Source organism: Poecilia latipinna, unplaced genomic scaffold (assembly GCF_001443285.1).
Source record: "Poecilia latipinna isolate Pla-1442-1.1 unplaced genomic scaffold, P_latipinna-1.0 Scaffold376, whole genome shotgun sequence".
NCBI classification, from domain to species: Eukaryota; Metazoa; Chordata; class Actinopteri; order Cyprinodontiformes; family Poeciliidae; genus Poecilia; species Poecilia latipinna.
Genome location: NW_015112992.1, coordinates 330,728 through 349,336, shown reverse-complemented (window position 1 = coordinate 349,336; position 18,609 = coordinate 330,728). Strand labels below are relative to the sequence as shown.

General features: G+C 42.2%; 1 protein-coding gene across 6 annotated transcripts in view; it reads right to left on the bottom strand.

Annotated features, from left to right (window-relative positions):
- Positions 1–18,609, bottom strand: part of grik4 (glutamate receptor, ionotropic, kainate 4) — a 358,938-nt gene that overhangs the window by 14,156 nt on the left and 326,173 nt on the right. For all 6 annotated transcript variants that reach the window (XM_015036702.1, XM_015036703.1, XM_015036704.1 and 3 more), the window contains 2 exons: positions 11,967–12,170; positions 7,122–7,235 (listed from right to left, as the gene is read on the bottom strand). In XM_015036702.1, coding sequence (XP_014892188.1) covers positions 7,122–7,235; positions 11,967–12,170 — 318 coding nt within the window. The remainder of the gene's footprint in view (positions 1–7,121; positions 7,236–11,966; positions 12,171–18,609) is intronic.

Sequence of the window (18,609 nt, the reverse complement as noted above, 5' to 3'; positions counted from 1 at the left end):
TTGCAGGAAAGACAAGTGGAAGCATCAAATAAAACAGAGTCTAATACAAAATTAGACCCTCTGCATGTGCAGCAGTTCATATCTAAACGGTTATTTTGTGAAAACTCAATCCAATTTAATCTAAGACTCCACTTTTGAGTGAAATCAAAGTCAGAAATACTTTATTCATTTCACACTGAAATAAAATATTGTTGCAAAACAAATCATCCATCTTCCTCACTGCACGTTATGACTTTTTATTTTTGTACTTTTATGATGTAAAGAACTTTGAACTGCCTCGTTGATGAAATGTGCTACACAAATAAACATGATTGATTGATAGATATTAAAGTGGATCCAAAGAGAACTGTTGTTGCGTTGCTGTTATTTTTAGAGGCAGCATAAAACTTAAAACTGAGGTACAGGAAACATCTCCAGTTCCTGAGAACTACGGCAACCTTTAGTTGCAGAGAGGCTCCTACAAACCTAAATCAAAGACTCAATTACCTCATTGGGGTGTCATTAAGTTCGATTGAGACGCCTGTAAAAGTTGCCTTTTGCCAACCACAACCTGTATCAGGCAGATTATCTTATTTGCAAAGTGTTAACTCATTTTTCTTGGAATATGTATTAGCTAACAAATACTGCATTCCAAACAATGGTTGGCAATGTTAGTGATAATGTGATAAGGTTAGGGAGGGAAAAAAAAAACTTTTGAAGTTGCACAAATACTTGACAATCACTTTAAAAAATCTGATATAATTTCTGCGACAGACTGGCGACCTGTCCAGGTGAACCCCGCCTCTCGCCCGAAACGTTTGCTGGAGATAGGCACCAGCACCCCTCTTGACCCCACTAAGGGACAAGGGTGTATAGAAAATGGATGGATGGATGATATAATTTGTTATTTTACTGTTTAAAAAAAAATCTATTGCATTTTTGCCAAACTGTCCTCCAGTCGTTAGATGGTAAGAGATTCGCAGAAATGATTTTTTTCAGGTTGCTTAAATCGGCTTCAATCCAACGTGGAGCTTCAACAACTCCATCTATTTCAGCAGCCCAGTTCAGCAGCACTTCACTGCCTGAACAATTGTGTTGTCTACCTTTGGTCTCACAAGTACAACCTGTGCCAATGCAAGATCTCACAGGGTGAAGGAGGTTAAAGAAACAAAGGCACCTCCAGATGGTCTGGGATTTTGCTCTTTAAACTCTGTTCTTAGAGATGTATGGAGGGAGAATAATATCTTCATTTTGTAAGGTTAGTGTGTAGCAGATTGTCAGCACCTTTGCACACGTGTGTGTGTGTGCGCGCGCGCGTATCTTTTAAATCTTGTCAGCAGCTGTCTTTGCTGTCAGTCAGCTTCGGCACGGCAGTTTCGGTACGCTCTCGGACGAGCACCTCTGCTCCCCCTGCACAGAGGCAGCAGGTGGTTGACTGCAGACGGGCAAAACACGGCAACCGCAAGCCGTGAGGTATTAATCGCTCAAGGGGAGATAAATGCTCCAAAGAGGCAGAAGGCTGCGGTATTGACAGGAATAGCTGCTTCGGCACGTGAATCAGACTCGGAACGAACCGAATGTGATTTTATAAGGGTTCAGTAAAGCAATACGTTGCCCCATCTTCTTACACATAAACATTTGCTGCCGTGCATAAACTGTTTTTATTAAGGCAGTGAATCATTTTACGGGCGTTCGTCCCTCCCTTAAGACGATAAGAGGATATGAGGCAAATCAAAGGGTGCGCAAAGATGCAGACAGAAAAACAAAATCCTTTACAACCTGCTTCCATGAAGAAATCAAAACAAATAAGCCTAAAACCCATGCCTTTGACGGTAAGCGTACTCTTGTTTTTCCTCTTGGCACACAAATTAGCGAGTTGGACGTGTAACTTTTACTGCCCTTGTTCTCTCGCACCTTCCCATCACCCGGATTGCTCCTCTCCGTTCCCCCCCGGGGGAGTCGCCTACATGCCAGGAAGGTGACTGAAGATGCTGGTGAGGTTATCCAGTCAAGGTTTTCACCAAGTCATCCGGCCTCTTGGTATTCATACCACACCGTCACCCTCCGAGGCAACAGAAGGGTTCATCTCCTGAATACTGACTCAGTGAAAGAAACTTCCTTTTGTCATTTTACCTCACACACACTCACCTGCTCGCCTCTCTGCTCTGATTTCTTTGTCCTCTCTCTGCTCAGCTCCTGCCTCTCTTTCCTCCCGTTTCTTTCCTCATTCCCTTTTATGTTGTCTTCCTTGCCATCCCTCCCTGAGCCTCCCTGCCTTGTGTCTTTCACTCGGGGCTCTTTGATGATGTGCACATTGCTAATTGTGTCCGAGCAGATGCTGTCAGATGCTACGCCTGACGAAACGGCCACGGGGGCAATCTGTGGAGAGGACCTGATTTGGCAGAGGTCAAACGGGGTCACTTTCACATCAGCGTCCTGCTGCCTCCCGAGCTCACCAGGTCGGTCGGCTTCCTGTCAGGCTGGTTTGTACAAAAGCGCAAATCTATGTGACCTTGTGTGCCTACAGGCTCTGCAGAAAAAGCTCAAATTTCATGTGTTTTGCAGAGAAAGTGTGTCGTAGATCAACACAGATTGGCGTGTAAAAGAATATTAGTTTTTCAAACATTTTTGCTGGTAGAAATGTTTTTATTTTTGGGTCTAGTGGCCTTTATTTGAAAGTGCTATGACAGGCAAGTAGGGTAATGAGAGAGAGAGATGGCCGACATGTGGAAAAGGTCACCAGACCGGGAATTGAACCTGCGACGGCCGCGTCGAGGACCAAGGTCTCCCCCAGGCGGGCTGTGCTCAACCCCTGAGCCACCACAGCACCCCTGCTTATAGAAATTTGTATTCAGTTTCCTAAAAGGTTACACCAGCTCAGTGAACTGCCTCCAGAACAAATTGGTAGAGTCCATTTGTGTGCATTTTAGTCTTAGTATCAGTATAAGTTCAGAAGGACCCAGAGGTTTGTTAGAAAACACTGATGAACAACTTGATGAAGGCAGGAAAGACATTAAATAGATGTAGGATACAGTTGTGGATCTACACTGGAAAGGCTGGGCATTAAAGGAACGACTAGAACATCAACTAAAGACTTTTGGCAACTTTGGGGAAGTTGCAGAGATTCACAGCTGAAATGGGAGAATCTGCAAACTGGACAAGCGGACAGCTGTGCACTGCAAAACCTTTTAATTAAATGGTGGCAAGAAGGAAGCCATTGTTAAAAGAAAACCATAGGAACTTATTTTTAGCAACGATGTAAAACACTGAGTGGTGGAAAACTAATCCTGAACATCCCCATGGTGACAGCCTGTCTTCAGAAGTCAATCCTGACGGAGGAGGCTGCAAAAGATCTCAGCACAGCAACCCTAAACATGCAGCCAAAGTTGCAATCAAACAGTCTAGATAAAAACAAAATTGCATATGTTAAGAATGGTGGGGTGCTGTGATGGCGCAGGGGTTGAGCACAGACCTCATGGGGGAGGCCTTAGTCCTCGACGCGCACATTGCAGGTTTGAGTCCCAGCCTGATAATCTTTGCTGAATATCTTTCTCTCATTACCCCCTTTCCTGTCTGGGCACAAACCCTTTTAAAGAAAAAAAAAAAAAAAAACCAAACAGAATTATGAAACAGGTATGAGTTTGAAGAAATTTCTCCGTCGTGCCTGCTGCTAGCATGTGCTTGTTCTAAACGAAAATTAACGCGTTCTTCTTTGACTTCCAATGATTCACTTCCTGCTAAAGAGCCCCCTGGTGGTTGAAGAAAAATCCACAGAAAAGCTCCCCCGGGCTACGAACTGCATGATTCAAAGCGTGGGCAAAAAAAGTAGCGGCTTATAGTTCGTTATTTGTTTTATAAATGCTAACATAATAGCTTGTATTAAAGCTTTATTTTTTCATGACGGTTCTAAAAGATGATGTCTAAGCCTATAAATCCAATGCAAATTTCAGTCCTGCAGTCGCTCATACAGGCTCCATGTCATGTGATGCACCACATCAGGCACCTCCATAGCATGTGGCGCTCGCTGACATTGCTCAGGCTGCTGTAAAACTGCTGGGGAGGACAGCTAGAAGACAGAAAGAGGTTGTGCTCTTCCTGCTGCAGACAACAAGCAGAATCTCATAAATATATTCAATGTGTTTTTTTTTTTTTTTTTACATATATAGTGCAGAGTCACAACCCTCCAGAGAAAACATGGCAAGAGTATCCTCCCTGGTGAATAAAGACCCTAGCAGGTTTTGTAGCGCGGCATTGCTAAATTCACATTCAGGTTTAAGCTGAGCCAAATCAAATAACATATTTTAACAGCACAGTAATCACTAAATGTTGTCCAATATATATGTTTGGTGCTAATGTTATCCTAACATGCATGTAGTATTTACTCTTTTCTAACCTATCACCACTGCAGTAAAATGTACTCGATCGACATCGTTTCAGTTCGGTACATATGATACATCTGCTTTATATTTATTTTCCTCTTTACATCCCTTAAAACGTTTGGCATGCTGAGATGTTTGTGTCACGCCTGTGAGCTAAACTGATCACATATCAGCTTCTTAACTGAGAGTGCAATAACTTAACCACCAACCAAAACAAACTATATCGCAAGGATTATCGGTTCATCCCTCCAAATCATTCAGTTTCAGGTTTTCTGACCGCTTCATCCTCTCCAGGTGGGTGAAATGCATCACCTTAACGTGACACTGAGTCACTCTCAGGAGCTCAGTGAAGTTCAGCATTGAACTGTGGTAGGATGCCCCACGTTCAGCAACTCCAGTCTTGATAATAGAAAGGATTGGAAATGACAGACAGGTGGTCGGGTGAAGGAGAAACAGCGAGTGGGGCCAGTGGATTTTGAGGCTCTTTGTGCTCAGAGGCAACTTTTTATTATCTTCTCACTTCATGAGGCATTGAACAGAGCTGATGACGGTGCATAGAGAGGTTCAAGATAGTGGGTTTAAGTGGCTGTGCAGCTACAATCAAGACCTACATCACCAAACTCAATGCAGTACATGAGGTGGTGGTGTAAAGCATGCTGCTGCTGGGCTGCAGAGTGGTGGAGGCATGTTTTCTGGAGTGATGAATCATTCCTCTCTGTCTGGCAGTTCAATGGATGAGTTTGGGTTAGACAGCTCCGTGGAGAACTGCCTGACTGTCTTGTCTTAACATTTGATAGAGTGCGTAGATCAGGCTCTGGAGTCCTTAGTTCCAGTAAGAAACTCTTCATCCTTCAGATCGCTGAGATTATTTTGGGGAATTTCAACTCTGTGGATATCATTTGTAGATGATCTCATCTTGTTCAGACATGACGTTCCACCAGTGCAAAAAAACAAGGTGCACAAAGGAACACTTTTAAGATGAATTAGAGCAAAGTGTGAGACAAACGTTTTCATCTAATAGTGTCTGACCTCAAAATGTCTCTTGTCGAAGAATGGTCAAAAATACACATTTCTAAACTTTGCTCTGTAGTTTGTGGAAAACCTGCCTAATGTGTGACCGAGATCATTTAATGAGACATTTTTTGAACGCATAAAGCAATGGTTGGTTATATTAATCCAGATTTCTAACAAGCCGGTCGTATTTCATTTTGCGCTTCTTTCTAGGATCTGTTGTGGGCGTAGTAGCATAAATGCCGTTTCTTCACCATCAAAAATCTATACTGGAAAAAAACAAGGGTGTTCAATAACAGAAATAAAGTGGAGAAACGGCGAGTGCAGGTGACAGAAACAGGAGACAGAAAGACAAACACACTGACAAAGAGGAGAAATTGAGATTAAATGGTAATTAATAGGTAGCCAGCACTTTCAATTCATCACATTCACCCTCCCTATTGATCACACTGAAATTTTCATTTAAAGTTTGAAATAAGCGGCAAGACCACCTCTGCAGAAAGCACTGAGCCGCGGATCAATAGCCAGTGGATTAGAACTAAATAAGTGCAGTCGCAGAAATTCAAATATTGGATTTCAGAGCATGGCGAGAGACTGCTGTGAATCAGATCCAGAAATGCCCAGGGGGGGGGTAACCAGAACGTGAAGGGAGAGCAGGGAAATGAACGACGCAAACGGAGAGAGGCAAAGGTAGAGGGTTGCGGGTCTTTATCGTCTCTCATCCCGCTCTGTTTTCTCTACCTTTTCAAACGCTGTTATCTCTCCACTTCTCTTTCGCTGACCTTTTTACTCAGAAAATGGGTCGAGTCTGCGCTAATTTCAACTCTTTGACTCCGTGCGCCGGGGGCCCTGCGGCGACAGCGGCTCCACCTCGTCTCCTCTCGATGTCGCCCACCTGCCGGCTTTCCGCCTCTACGGACGAACACGCTGCCCTGCCGCCCATTTAAGGCTGCAACCTGCTGCAAAGCACTGATCGATTCCCCCCCACAGCCGCTGGGTCGCGGCCGACTCTTTCAGGTACTCAAGAAGTGAACAGGCTGCAGGAAGGAGAGGGATGAATGAGGACATGCAGGAGGAGGAGAGGCGGGATCGAAGAAACACGACTAAATGCCCCTCCGGGACGGCACCGCGCCGTTAGCTCGCGCACGTGGCTGAACATCTCGGAGCAGATTCTGGCCGGGGCCTCTGGGCCCTCTGGTGTCACCTTGTGTTTTGGTGGAGGGCCGGTGATTAATGGGCCACGGTTTCTGCAAACGCTGGCTCCATTCCACCTGCTCTGCCGCCGCCGTTTCGTCCCTCTTTGTGCGTGTGCAGGCCAGCGCCCGTGCGAATAAGACGGCTGAACCATAATCAGAGAGCAGGCAGAAAGCAACAGTGAAACGGCTACATTCATTAAGAAGTTCACACTACAAAACACACCATCTGGTGTTGGCAGAGCGGGCAGACAAAAGAGGCAGAAGGAAGAAAACATGAGAACACACAAGGAGGGACGGGAGCTGGTTATTGTCCAGAAGTTGACATCGCGAGGAACGAGTGAGAAAGGAATGGATCCAGCGGATGGAGTAAAGCAAGAAGAGGAAAAAAAGCGTCACCTGAGAGGTGAGAAATGCCAGGAGGTCTCCAAGCAGCAGAAATTACTTCAGGATTTAGACTGGCAAAAAGAGACACTTGAGAAAAAGAGAATTGAGTGGGTCTTTTACAGCCATGGCTGACAGCCTGCCGTGTGTGTGTGCCTGTGGTGGGGTAACTCACCAGGTGGACACGGTACATGATGCTGATTCCCAGGGTCATGAAAGGCTTGGAGAAGTCGATCACTTTCTCGCGCTCCGCTGTGATGGTGAGTCCGGCCACGGCCAGGTCAGCTTTCTGAAGGGAGAGTCAGATCGCGTCATAAAAACAAACCCAGACACACGTGTAATCCAGTTCCGAGGAATAACATCCTCTATGTGACTAAACTGTTTGAAAAGACGACGAGGATGACTACAGAAGAAGACTAATGGTAGCCAAAACCCCCATAATACCCTTTTGTATCCTTTAGACCCTTTGTCCACCAACAGCACTATCTGTGTTGAGGATAATCCAACATTGGCCTCGTGTGTGTGCATGAGAGTGTGTGTCAGTCGCTGTGAGTGTGGAGGGCACCAGAGAGCTCAGGGTAACCATTGTGGCTGGCCAAAGGAGCACTGTCAAGACAAATCACTTGACAAAGCAACGGCTGGCAAAACACACTGTACGAAACAAGCACACACACATGTACACACGCACACACGTCTACACATACGTAGAAATGCTCAATGCAGCTGAATTCTGGAAAGCTTTCTACTAATAATACAGGCCAGCAAAGTGCAACTGCAAGGGATTTTTCATCTCCCTGTGGAGCAAAGAGTGAAAGCAGTAAAGCATTGCTCTTTGTCTGCAGCAGGAGGACTAAGAGGATTGGGGAGAATAGCAGGACGAGAGCAAGCGGAGGGGAGCACTGCAGCAGGAACACTTTCTCTTTTTAGCAGAATCTGACATACACGGGATTGGATTTAGATTTGACGTAAGAGTGAATTGTGATAATCAAAGAAGCCCTCGGAGCAAGTTTAAAATGCCACGTCGAGGAGCGAAGTTGCACCTTTGCTAGAAACGCTCCATTATTCCTGTTTTTCCGCCTCCTGGACTCGGAGCCGCCCACAGCCGAGCACTGAGGCCCGTAGCGTCTCCCGAAAGCCCAATCCCCAGTCAGAGGCTTTGACCCTCTGTCATCAGCTGTCCTATTTTCCCCTCTCTGCTTTCAGCCCCGAAAGGAGAGACACGAGTAGGGAGCGGCTTTCCAGGCAAATTTTTAACAAAGAAACGTCTTTGAAAAGCGAACGGCAACTTTAACATCCAATGAAATATTAATGAAATGCAATAAGATTCCTGTGGCTGTCTCCTAATGCACCTTCTGCTATCACACAATCTAATGCCTGCTGTTAAGCGCCGTGGTCTCTGTGTCTAGCTATAGTCATTCATATTATAATCCAGTTAAGAAGACAGAAGGATTTGAGTCTGACCTTGGACAAATTAAACTTTGTGTAAGAGCTAAACGTGTGCAAACAAGTAGAGCGCCTTTCTTTCCAGCTGTTTTGCACTCAATTCATGCAAACAAATAAATTCATTAAAGCTCCAGTAGGCAACTTTCATAAAAAAAAATATGTTTGTTTGTTGCATATGAAAAACATTGAGCTCCACTGTCTCTGACTTTTTGTTACTTTTTAAAAAATAAAAGTTGCATACTGCAGCTTTAAGTCCAGAAGATTGGGGCTGCCTCTGCTGTTTTAGCACCAGGTTACAATCGTCTCTTCAGCCACAAATGTAGGACATGAAGTAAAGTGACCATGTCTCCTAAAATAGCTCTGAAGTGTTTGATCCAATGAAGTGCTGCTCAAAACATTAAGAGGAATGACGTCAGAACGGCATTAATAAATCAATGAAAGTCCCTTTAACAGATTTGTTGTGCGATGAAACGCATCGACAGAAATAATAAAAAAAAATAAACCCATAATATACAAATATGCAGAGCTGGCTTGTATTTACATCATCTTAAAAAGAAAAGTTTTACGTCCATTTATTCTGGCTGCACTCTCGCTCACCTCCTCCTCTTCCTCCTCGTTTCTGGTGAGGAGGAGGAGGAGGAACAGATGGACCTTCTTCAAATAGTTTACATCACTTTAGCTCTGTTTACTAAACTCTGCATGTGAAGAATCTGTTAAAAACACTCAGAAATCGTAAGGTTTGTACTTTTAAAATCAATTGCAAAAATATCCAGTGGATTTCACTGGATATTCTCATGTTCTTTGACGTCCCTGACCTCCTGCATACCAACTTCCAGCTAACTTTATTTTTTTCTCCCCTGCATAAAACATGCAGTTCCACAGGCTTTTTTCTTCCTGTTTCTTCCTGATCTGATCTCATATGAACGTGATGAAGCTGTGCATCATTTTGCCATTTGCTCTGTAAAGCTTGGAGCAGATGTGTATTTTTCTGTGATATCAGAATTAGAAGAGGCGCTAACTCGGGTTACATACCAACCAAAAGCTTTGCAAAGAGTTTTGTAGTTCTTTTCAATTCTTAAACTAGATGGGAAGGTGTAACATTGTGTTCTACTCTCATGCGTCAGAGGTTTAAATAACCAACTTTTAAATAACTTGTAACGTAAAGAAATCCCTTCCTTACATATTTAAGTTTTGCCAGAACATAAGGCTCTCAAAGACCAGAGTTGTCATGCAGGCTGTGAAAAGAAAATAGCTTCTACTGAAAGGTAGAGGTAATTTTAATGCAGAAGGAGACAAAAAAATGAAAAAAGTGGCAGGCTGCGCTCCGACAGCTTTACGAAAACTTGACACGGAAGTCTGAAAAGATGAATTTGATTATCTAGTGATTTCTCTGATATACATTTTTCACCAATCAAATAAATTATCTGAACAATATTGTTGTTTTTAACAAATTCATATTAATGGATGAAATTACAATCAAGCTCACAGTTTGGACAGAATCCAGAAGACCCTTTTTGTCTATTTTGTAAAAAAAAGCAAAACAAGAAAAACCAGTTGCACGATATAATTACTCTCTGATAAATTCAGACGACGTTATTACAGTTTTGAAGAGTGCAGGTGGAAACTCTTTGTGGGAAAATATTCCTTCCACTCTGTTTAATCACTTCTGTAATTGTGGGTCAAGAGGGGACAACTGTGACCTGAATGAAAAACGGGATTGCTTGGATCTTGATGTGTGTTTCTACATCTATTTAGAATAATCTGCTTTGTGATATAACTTTAATAGCACAAGCACAGTGACTTGAGCAGCTTTGCGGATTCCCTCTTTTGTTTTTTAACTGCAGGTTTTTCCTAACAAAGCAGAATACGCTGCGCTGGGACTCCACAGGCCTTCTTCTGGGCTAGCACACAGGCTATCTAACACCAGTCAAAGTAATCATCCTCGCTGGCTGAAATATTATTCAGTCAGAACGTTACAGCCAGGGACACGGGAATCTGTTGTCCAGAATATCCTCAGGCTTCCCTTCCTTGCTGCTGAGCGTGTATTTCATACTGTATCTTCTCAACTTATCTTTTAAGCTCGCAGGCGAAGCTGGTCCCACATCTTTTTGCTTTTTATGTCTTCCTCTGACATAGCCTCCAACCATACCAGATGAAGCCTTTCTTCTCCCTGCGTCCCGCCCCTCCTCATTCCTCCCAGATGACCCTCTGTCCCATGACACATTCCTCTCAAGCATGCCCTTTTATTTTTGCGTTGGATCTCAGGCTGCCTTCGAAAGACACGCGTCAACTTAAGCAAACCGGCGAAGGTCGGCTTCCCTGGAGCAGCTTACGGGTTCTGACTGTAACACAGGCAGGCACATCTTGCTTTACGTTCTTAATGGCTTTGCCCTCCATTAGCCCACAGAATTAAGACAGATCACCTCTGTGAGTAGACTCAGCCATTCACTACATCATTTCCTCCTCCTCCGCCTCACCCCTGCCTTCCTTCTCACATTTTTCTTTTTTTTACTCGCATCTCCTCCTCCCCATCTCATCCCCTCCCCTTATGTAACCTTATCTGGCTGTTGGCAGACACAACGTAGCCGTGAAGACGCGCAGGACCTCACTGCGAGGTTTTACAGTAATGGCGCAGACCGATTCCAAGAGGGAGGAAGGAGGGACGAGAGCCGGCGTTTGTCGAGGTCAGTTCAGACGGCTCACGGAAAGGAGCCGTCCCAAAACAAGCCACCGACGAGCTGCGACTGTTTTTGAAAAATACAATGCTTAAAGCTGGAAAGGCCAACTGCTGAGTGAAAAAAACAAAACAAAACAACATACTATGTGAAGTAAAGGAAATGTAGTCACTGTGAACTAAATGAAAGCAGAGCAGTCCAATTTAACTTGTCCGTCTGTGTGCGTCAGTATCAGTGGGAATTATTCAAGTTGTTGATGTGCATTTATCACCGAATACACTTGATAATTTATTATGCGTCTCAGATGCAGGCCACATGAAAGTCTCTATGTGTTTGCATTTTAACCGTGGCGGCCATGTTTTTTGGCACCTCTCAAAAAGACGCGTAAACAAAATTAATCATTTAAATTAACACTTTAAACTTAATAATATAATAAATGAAACTGAATTTATTGTGGTAGTTGCATATTAATTTAGTGAGGGGGAAAAACTTAGTTAAGAAGTCAGAAACAAATCTTAAAAAAATAAATAAATAAATAAGCAAAGGCAACTTTAGCATTTTTTTTTTAACTTACAAAAGTACAAATATCCTGTTATTGTCCCACAATGGGGAAATATTTGTGCAGCAGCAGCAAAATAAAGTCAATTTCTACAAAGATGTGAATATGCAGTATATAAAAACAGAATAAAGAACCACATACTGCGCAACAGGGACAACATTTTAACATAAATACTAGAAATTTCCTAAGGAATATGAAACTGAATAGGTTAAAAAAATGTGCCAGTGTGGGCATGTGAGCATTAAAAGATAACAGAGCATATACAATGAGTGACGATAAAACTGTGCAGATAGCAGCAGAAGCGTTATCTAGAACGAGTGAAGCGACCAGGTACAGTACACACCCTGGAGATGAGCTCTCCGACCATCCCGGTCCACGTTCCGTTGGCTCCAGGAACGCCGTAGACGCCGTCCCCGACCAGCCGGATACGATACTTAAACTTGAGGATGTCTGCCAGCTCCTTCAGCATGTCCACGCAGAAGCCTTCGTAGCGGTCATTCCCCTCCAGTTCTTGGTGGTTTGGCCGCAGCATTACGTACGGATTCTCCTGCAAAACCACAGTGTGCATGCTGATGTTGGAGATGATGGAAAACATCCTCCATTTTAACAGCTTTTCAAATTTGTGCTTAAAAAAAAAAAAATCATGCCACAGATGTATCTTTAACATTTTATCTGATTGCGTTTCAGATCCAGAACTCCTCAGAAGATTTTAACTTCCCATGTTCTCTCTGGAGGTCATGGGTCACATGGGGTTTACCGCCTGCAATGAAAACCGAGATTTTTGGGATCTGAAGCAGAGCCAGGTACCGAAACAGGAACATCAACGTGAGAGACTTAATCCACTGTAACCAGCAAAAAGCTGGATAAGAAACAAAAGCATTTCCTTCGTCTGATCTCTCACACACACACACACACACACACACACACACACACACACACACACACACACACACACACACACACACAAATATTTACAACCTGCTGTTTGGAGATCCAAGTCTGTGTTCGACTGCCAGTTTATTTATGTCTTGTTTTGTGGTTTAGTTGATGTTGGAAAAAGATTTAAAGAGCTATGTATTTCAGAGGCCACTTTAGTGCGTTATCAAATAATGCAGTTGTTGAGCTGCTGTGGTTTGGATTTACTGTGTCACGATAAAATAAAAGATCAGATATTTGCTGTTGAGGCATCATTTCAATTGACTCATCAGTTCAGCTAATCTGTCATCAACACTAAAAAAAACAAAATCTTAAAATTAACGAGCAAACTTCATATGAACAAAATGACGTTGTTTGAAATTCAACATTGAGAAAGTTTTTTTTTTTTTTTTTTAAACAGATTGTAGCCATAAAGCCACCTGTGTGAGCCGTATAAAGTGGACTGTGACTGCATTCAGGAGGGAACAACATAACCACTAATGATGTGGTGCTGAAGTTTGAGGGCCAGAATAAAAGTTAAATTGTTTTGTCATTGCGAATGCTGTAAATGCTAGTATATGACTGAGGGAAAGCTAGCCGGCTCTTTGAACAGTCGGCCTTGCACAATATATTAATGGGCTTTTATTTTGAAATTATACATCAGATCTGGTTGACATTTGCTGGGTTTTTTTTCCAAAGGTGTCCCTCTGTCGCCCAGAAGAGAGAGAAATCACTGGAAAAATAGAGGTTTTCAGCATTGTATAATGTCCCCAATTATTTCTCATACATTATTTCTTTTTGCAACTGTCGCGGATGTGCGCTTTTATTGTGAAAGCAGCATGTAAATGAATGTACAGTACCATAATGTCTTTAGCTGTCGCCCACGTGAATATCTTGGCTGTTCGCTAGCTTTACCGCAGTTATATGAGGGGCACATGATCGATTTGCCTCAAGGTTCAATCTATAAAAATAGTTTTATTTATTTTGGGAAAACTTGATGCCCCTCAGGTGGCACGACTTTTACTTGTGAGCGGTCATGTTCTCGTCAAAGTTAACTGCTTGGTTCCGCTTTTAAAGGCAGCAGAGAGCATCACGTTGACATCATGGACTGAACGCCTCATTTTTCCTGCATCGGTGGACGAAAGAAATAGCAGCGATGTGATAACCACAAGGATAAAGCAAATCCTAATGGGCTGTCTGCGACACACCGCACAAAGCAGATGAGCATGTAATTTCAGCTCGTCACGGCAGGCTCAAAAAGCTTACTCAGGAGACACGCTGTACAAAACCAGCCACATTTTTTGGCGCCGTAGTAAATATGTGTAACATAAATTGCAGAGGGACGATTAAAAATAAAATAAATCCAGCGATTAATTTAACTACCGTATTTTCCGGACTAAAGAGCCCACTATAAGCCGCTGGTATCTCCGGTGCATCATATGAACTTCTTTATGTGGTTTCATTGAAGAGGGTGTATGAGTTTGAATAAATTTCTCCTTGTTCTAAATGAAAATTAGCACTTTCTTCTTTGATTTCCAATGTTGACTTCCAATGATTCACTTCCTGCTAAAGAGCCCCCTGGCGGCTGAAGAAAAATACAAAGAAAAGCCGCACTGGGATGTAAGCCACTTGGAAAAAAGTAGCAGCTTAAAGTCCGAAAAATACGGTATATTAATGATCTTCAATGGTAAATTTGATATAGCAATAAATTCTGAATATATTGCAAATTCATAATTTTCAACAAGGTCTGATTGAAATCTAGTCAAAAACATGCAGTATTTGATTGGATTTCATAATCTAAATGAAAGGCTGACTGTCACAAAAATGCTGAACTGGGTAGGGTGTGTGTGTGTGTGTATATATATATATATATATATACACACACACACACACACACACACACATACCTCAAATCAGAATATCTGCTGGTGAAGTTGGGGACTGCAGAATACATATTTCCAGAAATGTGTCCACATTTTGGAAAAAGTAAATCCTATTATCATGCTACATTAATGGTGATGTCTTTTAGAAAACAATTTTGCATTTCATTAGTTTATCCTTCATGCTGGATTTTAAACACTGCACAAGCTTTCAGTAACATCAGTTTGAACATGAAAAACAGACATCTTAACTTTGCAGCTCCTGAACAATGAAGCAGTTTCTGTGTTTGTGTGCGTTTAGGTGAAAATGTTTCCATTTGTCTCTTATCTTTCTATTCCTGGTCAGACATGCCAAATAAAAATAAACTCTGGAAACATTATTCAGTAAAGCAAACACTGGACAGCAACATAAACTTTGTGTTTTCATTTCCATTGATGCCCATAGTTTTTATATGTGATTTTTTTAAAACTTGGTTTCAGTTTGCTCCTCTGTCTTTAAGAGCTTTTGTGAAATAGGGCATTTTAGTTTGTATGGACCAAACTAAACCAAAGGTTTTAAAAGTTAATCTTAAAACTTTCTTTAAATACTGAAATAAAGTTGTCGTGAAACAATTTCTTATTCAAAGGGTCGCTTAAGTTTAGAGTATAACACAATATATATATTTTTTATGTGAAACTTTTACACAGGGGACTGAAAATTGTGCTTTCTGAGAAGAGGAAACCATAAGGAATTTCCTTCTACTTTCTTTAACACACCACAGCCAAATGTAAAGAAGTAAAAAAAAAAAAAAACATTGGTTTGAATCTATAAAGCAATGCAAACTTTTAAAACAGTTTCTCAGGCTTTCCTGCCTACTTATTCCCAGGCCGAAAGGAGTCTGGTTCCATACAGATAACTTTAGCAGACGAGGAACAGCAAATGCAGGAGTCGTCAAGTGCACCGGAGGATGTTCTTCACATTATACTTCACACCTACAACAATAGAGTTCCTCATCTTAAAACCTCCAGGTGTTGAGGACGCCTCCACGCAGCCCTTTCTCGTTGTTTTTCCCCCCAGAAGCCTTCATTTCCCTAAAACAAGCTCTCCAGAGTGCAACAAGATGCCGACTGGGATATTAATTTGAAGCTGTGTTTGAACAGAAGGCAAATTTGATCTAATAATATTCCCTTAAAATGACAGACCAATAGGAAATTGGCTGGGGCACAGGAATGGTAAACTTCAAATAAGGCTTTTGCAGAAAAGATCGAGATAAATGAATGCTTAAAAAAAAAAATCAAGGAGAACAGTAGCAGAGCTTGAGTCTGCATGTGCAAATACATGAGCATATGCCTCAGTGCCTCTGAGCCTGTGTGCCAGAAAATCAGCCTCCTTGTCTGCTTTTATCAGTCAGCGCAGTGTACACTGTTCAATTTTTACCGTTGCATTTGTGACTGGATAAGAAAGCGACCCAAAGGGAGTCTGTGGGAAGCTGAGGGAGAATATCAGAGGGCGATGTGGTTGATAAAACAAAACAAAGCAAAAAAAAAAAAAAAAAGAAAAACAAAAAAAGACTCGTATAGGTGCAACTCGAAGCACGTTTCAAGTATGAGGAACAAAGTGATTCAATTGAGTTTTAGATTTTGAGGCGGTGGGAATTTTAAATAATGGCTGGAATCAAAAAACACGTCTGCCAAGGTGAAACCCTGGTGCGTTTTGGATTTAACAGCAAAAAGGTCATTTCTAAAATACTTCTGTTTCTTGAACTTTTCCACCTTGAGGGCAGCCATAAACTTTCAGGTATTTTTCTGAGACATTAGATGATGTAAAAGTAAAGTATAATTGTGAAGTAGTGGAAAAATGATCCGTTTTTGTTTTTTTTTTTTCAAAATTTCTAAATTCTCTTTGGGGATATCTGATTATCACCGTAACTTGTTTTATCTAAAGAGAATCCCAGTTAATTAGCATACAGAGTTCACTTTTAGTCAGTTTAGTCTCAGTATGCAGCTCTTAAGATCTCATAAGTTTAGCTATAATCTACTCTGGCCTTTGTTCAGGTCCTAAAACATTTAGCTTGTCATAATCATAACACTGCACATCATCCAAAAGGTCAAATATGATGAAGGCAGCATCATGTTGTGTAAATGCTTTTCTTAAACTGGAGCAGAGAAGTTGGTCAGAATTGACACAAATACAAATAGAGCTAGGTCCTAATAAATGCTGCAAAGACTTAAGATAAACATAAACATTAAAATGTAATGGTTTGTATTAGGGGTCTCCAGTCCTCAGGGGTCGGTGTCTTGCAACCTTTAGATTCATGCCTGGTTGAGCAACCTGGACTCAAACAACTGAATTATTTACTGAGCATGGATTCGAGTTTGTCCATGACGTACTGCAAGTGTTTGATTTGGTTGTGTTGGCATAGTCAAAGTTCACACTCAAATCTAAATGAAAAGCCGGTGCATCTTTCAGACGTTCCCGCTCTTTCCGAGACGCCTCCTTCAGGACGTCATCACAACATTTCTCCATTGTGACGTCCTGAGGAGCGCTGGACTGAGAAGTAGTTCCTAAGATGAGCTCAGCAGATGCGCAGTTCCCCCAGATGTTTGCTAATTGCTGCTGCTGCTAGTGTGGAGGAGCCGAGTGGGGGAGTTGTGCGAGATGGGAGCTCTGTGGGGCAAAAGCCCAGCTGAAGACGGCAGACCAAGCATTTTGGACAGTTCAATGGTTGGAGATCAAAGGATTTCTTAAACATGCATGAAAAAAATCAAGGCAAGTCTCCAAGTATGTTTTCGATGAGGGAATAACATTATAACACAATATGAAACTAAAAAAAAAGACGAACGAGGAAACCTATAAACCTCTACATGTAAAAAGCTGGTCCGGACCGACATTTTATTTTCTACCTGTGACTGCTACATTTGTCCTAGCAAACATTAAAAAATGAAAACCATGTATTGCTTTCTTTTTTCCCCCCCCCAATTATGTGGCAATTTCTCTTGGTCTGTCACACAAATCACAATAAATTTAATTTGTCAGCGGTTGTAACGTAAAAAATTGAAAAATCTCAAGCTGCATATGTATGTGTTTAAAAGGAACCTTACTTTACTATTTAGTGGTCTGAATAAATACAAGTATCTTACCTCCTAATACCATTAAATGGTCTGCTTGCAAACACTTACAAAAAAGTTAAAATGAAGTATTCCTACTGAAGCATCACTGTTCACAGGGCCAGAACAAAACAAATCCACTGCACACAATTTCAACAACACAATCAAAAGCATCTCAGAGGTAAAGATAAGCCCCGTCACTCGCATCAGAACCGCCACTAGGCCTGGTAAGGACATTTTTGCAAAGATCTAAACAATGCCTGTCACAAACTCAATCAATGCTCACAAACACATGGCTCGTGGCCTTGCAATAAAGTGATAATCAATTCTGTGACAGTCCCCCCCCCAAAGCTATTTGTGAAATTGAAAAGTAAAGGTGACAGCCATGCCAGGGGTGTAAGGAAACTGGCCTCATAAAGGCCGGGCAGATGTGTCTGGAGGGCACACAGAACCTCCGCTTCATAAATACTGCAGAGAACACATCACCCCTCCGAGCCGGAGCTACAGGTAAGGAATTCTTATGGAGGCCTTCAGCTGAGGCCCGTCTGCCGCCCACAAGCAAGATAACGGTGACATGGCAATCAGACGATGATGAATGAGCTGTGATAGGCACTGAAAATTGCTCCGTGGTGGCTTCCCAAGTTTGGTCTGGGGACTCAATATATCCAAAGTGAAATCAAAGCTCTGTGCTCATCCAATTCTTTTTCTTCTTCTTTTTTTTATATAAACTCCTTCTACAGTGAAAACATTGTTTCAGCTGCAATCAGACCTAACCCACACACACACACACACACACACACATCCTCAGTCTTACCGAGCGTCCTTGTAAAATAAGCTATTTCATCTGAATCCCATTAGTGTGCCAATATGCCCTCCCCAAGCCATGGGAGTGACGCTGATAAGCGAGCCACTCAGAAAAACACATTAGCACAATTGCCTCTGCTTACAACCCACTTTGTGCCTTATCTGTTTCATCAGCGAGAAGGAGGAGGAGCTGAGTGACTGACAAATCCCCGTTCAGCGTTCAGCTGTTTGGAAGGTGTGATGAAAAAAAGGCACAAATGACAAAAAAAAAAAAAAAAACTAAAGGGTTTTTTTAAAGGG